Source organism: Panthera uncia, chromosome X (genome assembly GCF_023721935.1).
Source record: "Panthera uncia isolate 11264 chromosome X, Puncia_PCG_1.0, whole genome shotgun sequence".
In the NCBI taxonomy this organism is placed as follows: domain Eukaryota; kingdom Metazoa; phylum Chordata; class Mammalia; order Carnivora; family Felidae; genus Panthera; species Panthera uncia.
In genome coordinates this window covers 25,480,981-25,488,874 of record NC_064817.1, presented here as the reverse complement: position 1 = coordinate 25,488,874, position 7,894 = coordinate 25,480,981, and the positions used below count along the sequence as shown (strand labels likewise).

At 45.3% G+C, this 7,894-nt stretch overlaps 1 protein-coding gene across 5 annotated transcripts in view; it reads left to right on the top strand.

Annotated features, from left to right (window-relative positions):
• The window catches only part of DMD (dystrophin), a 1,998,908-nt gene extending 1,993,004 nt beyond the window's left edge, over positions 1-5,904 (top strand). For 2 of the 5 annotated variants that reach the window (XM_049644566.1, XM_049644565.1), the window contains 2 exons: positions 560-591; positions 5,789-5,904. In XM_049644566.1, coding sequence (XP_049500523.1) covers positions 560-591; positions 5,789-5,800 — 44 coding nt within the window. In that variant the 3' untranslated portion in view covers positions 5,801-5,904. The remainder of the gene's footprint in view (positions 1-559; positions 592-5,788) is intronic. The other 3 variants (XM_049644563.1, XM_049644564.1, XM_049644567.1) reach the window with 2 other exon arrangements.
• Positions 5,905-7,894: the final 1,990 nt, after the last annotated feature.

Here is a 7,894-nt window from a genome sequence, read left to right as displayed (position 1 = left end):
CCCCCCCCCCCCACCCCCATCATCCTGGGCATGCTCGGCCTCTGCCAGACAGAACAGATTGTCCCAAGGGGATGGAGTCTCGCTTCTGTGGCGTTTTGCCTCGCATTTGGGGTGCAGACTTTTGGGACATGCAGCCAGCTGCTGTTCACACGCCAGTAAGTTGTGAAGTTGAGAGTGAAGAGATGGGGATTGTTGGACGTGCAGCCTGAGGTTCTAAAGCCGTCCTTGAAAACAAGGCTCACTTAGATTTCTCCGCCGTGCTCGCTTCCATCCAGTTTAACACATGAACTCTATGGATTCTGTAAGTGATGTCTCCTGGATCATGTTATCTGTTTACACTGATTTTAAGTGTATGTAAAGGTTATTTGACTGGATGTGTCTTTCGGATTTTTTTGTTTTGGTTTGGTTTGGTTTTTATTTTTTTCCAGAAGGGAATAAATGAATTGTCGTCTCAACATTTGTTTGGTAAAAGCAGCGAGACGGGTATGAAACTGTTTATTTATGCATTTTTTTTTTCCTTTCTGATATCTCTGCCTCTTCCTCTCTCCCGTTATTAAAGGAAGAAATACCCCTGGGAAGCCAATGAGAGAGGTTAGTGAGATTCAGGCTCACGGCCGTGGCTTCTGTGTGTCTCATCACGCTTTCTACGTTTGGCGCTTGTGTAAGAATTGTGTGTGTGCACGCGCATGTATGTACTACAATGTGTCGTCCCGTAAGGACGGTAGTCACCTCTCCAGTTGCAGCTCATGAGGAACATTCTTCAAATGTTCACCGCCATTGTCATCACCATGACGACAGGAGCAGGGGTTGGGGGAGCAGGAATCTCTCTAAAATGGCAGCCCTCGTGCTCGCTTCGGCAGCACATATACTAAAATGGCAGCCCTACGTGGTCCCCAGGTTGGAATCCTGCAGTTCATCGTCTCTCGCCATTTGTCACACGAACAGAATCCTCAAAACGATGAATTTAGCCTTGAACGTAACCGACGAGTCGTGAAGTTTCTGTCTACTTCCAGGACCTTAGCGTTTTCCGCCAGTGCCCTTGGTTTTTATTCTTCCAGAATGAGTTCGGTTTGGTTTTGTTTTCCTTTTTCCTCATCCCCACCCTCCTTTCCCACTTCAGCTAACCTTTTTTTTTTTTTTTTTTTTTTTTTTTTTTTTGAGCACTTACTGGGCCAAGCACTGTTGTAAGCGCTTGCCATCTTTTTCGTAGTGTAATCTTCATGACAAACCTGTGAGGTAGGTACTCTTATTAACCCCGTTTTCCAAATAAGGAAACTGAGTCCGTGAGAGAGTAAGCAAGCAGGGTGTCCCAAATGACAGAGCCAGAATTTGAATCCAGGCAGCCTGGGCCCAGAGCCACACTCTCTGTCTTCATCGCCGCCTTAGCAAATGGGGTTTGAAAGGCTCGTGTCATCCCAACTGGCCCTTTCGAGAGTGCGCTTTCTCTCCCTGGCATTTGGAACCAGATAGAACACATCCAAGGAGGGATAAAAATTGAATGTTGGAGACTTGAGGCTTTCTCTAAGCGCCTGTTGATGGGTTCGAAGCGGGTAAGATACGGTATTCTCACTGAACGTGGCTTGAGATTTGACAGGCAAAGCTCCTCCATACTTCTGTCAGAAACATTGTCTCAACATTGCATTACCTGATCAACGGCTGTTGGAGGACAGTGTTGAATGACAGCTCAAGTGAAACAAGCCTGTCCTTACCTAGAGTTTAGCGTGAAGGATGGGAGAAGGAAAGGTCCTTGATGGGTAGCACCAACCTATGCTGTTCCGGGACACAGGTTGGACAGGTAGAGAGTTCTTATGTGAGAAGATTCTAGATCCTTAGCAACAGGATAGCCAAGGGTCATCCCGGATTCATTTAAACATAAGGAGTCCTACTGGAAAGTCCGCCAACACCATGCCATGCAAGTCTAATGAATCGAACGGTCCTTCGGTGTGTCTGTACCCATGCTTTCTTCCAAGGCTTGGGACAGTGGGGTCCTGGGGCAGGGGGGAGTGGCAGGCTGGGAGGAGAAACTGAGGACACCTGAGTTGGTGAAGCAGTGAACGCTCCCGACCGTTTGCCTGGCTCACACACTTCTTATGTGAGGCTTCTTGGGTTCATTCCTATGGTAAGTGCCCCTTACAATTGATTTTGACGTGCTATGAAAAGTTGCACCTGAATTTTGACCACCCTGAAAGTGTTTCTCTCGTGAATGAATTTTACAACAGGCCAGCAATACCTATCATTCGAGTCACACGGGCATTTGGAAACTTTACCACCTGAGTTGTATATTCGAGTCAGACAAGTTTCCAGAAATCCAGAGAACCGAAGTGATTTTTTAGTGCTACCAAAATGACCTCACACGTACAGTAGATTAGATATTTTTTTTTCCAAAGATTAAATTGTAGAGAAGAAAAACACGCATGTCACTGCAGTATTCTGGCCTTGCTGTGGCCAACTGAATGCGAATCATTTATTTGGGAACTGTATTTTTAACAAATAGGGTGCCAGATTGCTATTGAGGTCTTGGATCTCTGCCAGAAAGTCTCAATTCCAATCACTGTGGAAAACGACTCCCTCCGGCCGTGGTGGCTCGTGAGACTAAATGTGTTGTGGTTAGCGCCAACTTGGAAAAAACACACAACCGCCCTAATGTTCGATGCATGGTGCCTTTGTGTTCAACAATCCTTGCTTAAGAATGGATTAAATCAATGCTTTCTACAGACGTATTTTTATGTCAACTCGTGCCTGAAGCTGACTGCAAACCCCTAAATCCTGCCTGCTTTTCAGTGCCCCTCACGTTCCTAGTGCGAGATTTTAATTTTGACTTCAGAAAAATCCGTCAGGTAAAATTAATGACCTCACTAATGTGCTGCCTTCCACACATGGATAATAGAACCAGGATCCAAATCTGTTTTCTGTATCCCTATCAAGCTGTAGTTTTATGCCTCCGGGGGATTGAGTTATGATTCTTTGGGGCAGTATTTTGTCAAAGAGATAGAATTTTTTTTTTTTTCTGGCTCTAATGAAAACCTCCGTGAAAAACATTGCAGTCATTACTCTGCTGAAACAGGTATTTGTAAATAAAGCAACCAAAGGCAGAATACAGATGCGATGAGGGGACTCTGAACGTTCTTCATTTTTCTAGCACAGGGACAGCCGTGAGGGCACTTGTGAACCTTGTAGACCGTCCAGACAGGTTACAGGCCACCTGGTGTTTTGTGGGCGTGGGCGTGGTGTATTTAAGAGTCACGGACGTCTCTTTTACCCAGTAACTTTTTAAATAGCAGACACCCCTAGAAGTGATGCCTCTGGAGAGGCTCGAGAATTTGCCTTCCGGGTAGTAAACTGAACACCGTTGCAAGAAGTAGAAGCGACACGTACGTGGCTGTATAATCCATGAGCGCATTTCCTCTCGAACTGCAGTCCATGTTCCCTAGCACACAAGCTAAAGTAAAATAGGTACTTTTTGATTATGATCAGTAAGCCCGCGGGGAAAAGGAGTTCTTCCCTGTTCGGTTTGTGTTTTGTAATACATGGTCTGTCTCCCAGGTGGGCTAGCCCCTAGTTGGATGTGGGTGATGAGAAATAGTTTGAGTTCTAGTCACTTACCAGCTTGTAAGGGTCTCAGGTTTTGTTTTTCCTGGCTTCGTTGATAGCTGCGAAGACTCCAAGTAATTGCAAACTTGCAGGTAGTCCACACGAGTAATCGGGTAGATCTCCCTGGGTTTCCCGGCAGTCCACAAGAGATACGAGGGGGCCGCTGGGTGGCTCAGTCGGTTAAGCGTCCGACTTCGGCTCAGGTCGTGATCTCGCGGCTCATGGGTTCGAGGCCCGCATCAGGCTCTGTGCCGACAGCGTGGACCCTGCTTGGGATTCTCTGTCTCCCTGCCCCTTGCCTGCTCTCTCAGAATAAATAAATAACCTCAAAAAAAAAAAAAAAAAAAAAAAAAAAAACCAGACACAAGGGAAGCCCTTCAACCTGGCAGCATCAGTTAAGTGTCTGTGCTCTAAGGAGCAGCCAGGGGCCCACCGTGTCCTCCAGCGGTTTGTATGGTTTAGAAAAGCCAAAGCTGATTTCCGTTCTTCACTGAGGACTGCCACACTGCTGGCTCACTCGAGGAACGGTACACCTGCTTTGCTCCACAAGTTTTTCTGTTTGCAGCCTCAACCAACATCCAGAGTGTTGTTTTTGTTTTGTTTTTTTTTTTAAACAGCCAGTTCTCGTTGGAACTCTTCGCGTTAATACAAAGCTCCACGAGAGTTACAAACTTCATCACCTCCAAGTCAGTGGCAGAATGGTGTTCAGTTTGTTCTAAGTCTTAACTTGATCTGGTGCCATCGCTGGGCAGGTGCCTGCCTGTAAATCCTCCGCAGACCACCCCCCCCCTTGCTCTCATTTAAAAAAATTGTTTTAATGTTTATTTATTTTTGAGAGAGAGAGAGAGAGAGAGAGAGAGAGAACGTGAGCAGGAGAGGGGCAGAGAGAGAGGGAGACACAGAAGCCGAGGCAGGCTCCCGGCTGTGAGCTGTCAGCACAGAGACCGATGTGGGGCTTGAACTCAACAACCTCAAGATCACGACCTGAGCCGAAGTCGGACGTCGAACCGACTGAGCCACGCGGGCGTCCCTCTGTCATGTGGATTTCTAAAATGCTAGGTCTCTTGAAATAAATATGAGAGCAGAACACCCGCCCTAGTCTAACACCGATAACGTATATAAGGTCGATACATGGCAAAGTAGTAATAGCCTAGTAAAGCATTTTTAGTTCCAAAGGCAGTGCTCCAAGAGTACGATGATTTACTAATGTCCGCGAATGAAAATCAGCCACATGAAAATATGGGACACGTATGAAAAGGCAAGTCATAAACTCGGTCTCAGATGATCTGACTCTACATCTGAATTTGGCCACAGAGTACCAGAGACACTGCGGCTTTTGTGCTCCCTGCTGGGGGATTCATGCTAGGTCATGTCACATTACTACTAAAAGGCTGTTCTGATAGTCCACCCTCATTGAGGAGGAGAACAAAAAACGCATTCACAGGATCCCCAAGTCCATGCTTTGCATGTGGGTCGGATCATAATTAGGCTTGAGAGCAATTTGGAATGAAAAGGGATTTTTTTTTTTTTTTTTTAAGAAGCAGCTTCCAGATTCAAAGGTTCATATCCCAAAAGGTCGAGTCCAGAGTTTGTTTTCCAATTCCAGTAAAAGCAGAGAGCAAACAGCCTCCTCGCCCGTGGCCTCGGAAGGAGGCAGCAGCTGGAGACGGCACGGAAGTGAAGACTCCATGTCTTGGTCACGGTGGTGGCCATGATAATGGCAAAGGCGGTAGATAGAGTCACGGTGGCAGCGGAGGTAGTTGGGGTGGCGGTGGTTTGGGACTGCAAAACTTGGAGTACAAGGACACAGTACGTCATCTCCCACAACAAGGTGGAAAAGGGACACCCCATCATGCAGCACTCCTGTTATCAAGGGAACCTTGTGCTTCCCCGTGCAATCCTTTTGCTAGATCCTTCCATGGGGAAGATGAGTGCACTCTCTGACACTCGTCCACGCCAACGACCCCAGTAGCCCGATCCGGTAGTCAGCCGATACTAACCACGCAGAATGGCTTCATTAACAAGGCTTTGCTTCTTCCGGGAAAGTGGTGACAAATCCAGTCGTGTCGTGTAAGACCTCGATGCGGCTTCTGTGTTGTCTTCACCTAGAAGCGGGGAAGGATTTCCCAAACGGCAGAGAGTCAGGCTCCTGTTCCCTGCACCTAGTGTCAAGTCTTTCTTTCTCTTTGTTTTCCAGGACACAATGTAGGAAGCCTTTTCCACTTGGCAGATGATTTGGGCAGAGCGATGGAGTCCTTAGTGTCAGTCATGACAGATGAAGAAGGGGCAGAATAAATGTTTTACAACTCCTGATTCCCGCATGGTTTTTATAATATTCATACAACAAAGAGGATTAGACAGTAAGAGTTTACAAGAAAAAAAAAAATCTATATTTTTGTGAAGGGTAGTGGTACTATACTGTAGATTTCAGTAGTTTCTAAGTCTGTTATTGTTTTGTTAACAATGGCAGGTTTTACACGTCTATGCAATTGTACAAAAAAGTTATAAGAAAACTACATGTAAAATCTTGATAGCTAAATAACTTGCCATTTCTTTATATGGAACGCATTTTGGGTTGTTTAAAAATTTATAACAGTTATAAAGAAAGATTGTAAACTAAAGTGTGCTTTATAAAAAAAAAAAGTTGTTTATAAAAACCCCTAAAAACAGACAGACAGACACACACACACACACACACACACACACACACACACACACACACACACACACACACTTGGAGGCAGCGCATTGTTTTGCATCGTTTTAGCGTGATATCCATATGAAATCCATGCTTTTTTCTTTTTCTTGCATATTAAAGATAGGACACTTCCTCTAACACCACCAGATGATTACTTCACAGCGCTCTTTTTGGAATCGCTGGCCGAGTGGGACTGGCTGTGGTTTTTCGCTTTCTGCATCTATATGTCTAGAAGTATGTAAATACTGTAGGGATATAGATAAACAGATCTGAATTTCTGGAGACCTTTGACATTTCTTGTTCAAATGACCTGGCCACTTCCTAATGCAAAGAGATTGCCTCTGGTCCCGCAGGCTTACCTGCTTGGTCTAGAATGAATTCTCCCTGGAGCCTGAAACCAGGGGGCAGCTACCACACTGAACCACTGTCTGGGGCCCCAGATGTTTCTCATTTGCAACTTTCCACTGACAGCGACGGTACCGAATTTTTGCAAAGGGACATGTGAATGAATACACAGGACTTAACTGTGTCCGAGTGATCCGTTAGTTGATACATTCAGCTTCCGGCCGCTGGCAAGGCCACCATCTACATTTAACGATGCTTCAGCGGAAGTCACGACATCAGAAGATATTTTTCACTCGCAGACAGTAGGAGATCCTTCTGGTAGGGCTGGAAGGCTGTGGCTTGCCAGCCGATCCCTGCGAGGGAGGGAGGCCACTCTTGAAGTAAAGGGCTGGATGAATGTTCCTAACCACACTGAGAGATCTTGGTGATTACAACGAATCCCCTCTGCCCTCTTCTCACAAACAGCAGTGGTTATTTTAGGGGTTTTTTTCTTTTCTTTTCTTTTCTTTTCTTTTTAAGGACTTTCCCCATTGCAATGAGTTTTTAAATGCCACGAGACTTCATTTAAAATAACCCTCGGGAAAATGTGTAAGACAGCCTCATCACGGTGTGTTACTGTTAAATATCCACCCACACGCCCATGAACTTGGTTGCCCTAGTTCACATTTCTCTACAAGCAGTTCCACACAGGTTTGTAAGGGGGAACGGAGACGGATTCGCGCGTTCCGAAAAGTACTCCAAACCCTTGGCTGGTGGACGAGGAAGGTTAACGATACAAAGATTGTTCAAAAAGAATAACCCAAGAGGACTAACTGGTAGGAACAAGCTTTACTCTTTCGTGTTCTTAGCCTTTCATTTTTTTTTTCATCATTCATTCAATAGAAATCACCGTGTGACCTATTATTTTGCAAATCTGTTACCTCTTAGGTCAAGTGTTAACTTCTGGGGAGTGGGTTTTGTGTATTATTTTATTAATGATGATTAACATCCAACATGGCTTCTCATGCTATTTCTACCTCACTTTGGTTTTGGGGTGTTCCTAATAATCGTGCACACATGCTTTCACCCACTTGTCTCCTGCGTCAACATTTTTCTCGATTTTTTTTTCCCCCCGTTGTAATTTCCACAAGAAAACCCAAAGCTCTAAGGTAACAAAACGACCTGAAGATTCGGTTTTAGTCTTGCATTTTTTTTCCTTTCTGTGACACCGGACTTTTTCCTTTACCCACAAGTTTGGTTTTTTTGTTTGTGTGTTTGTTT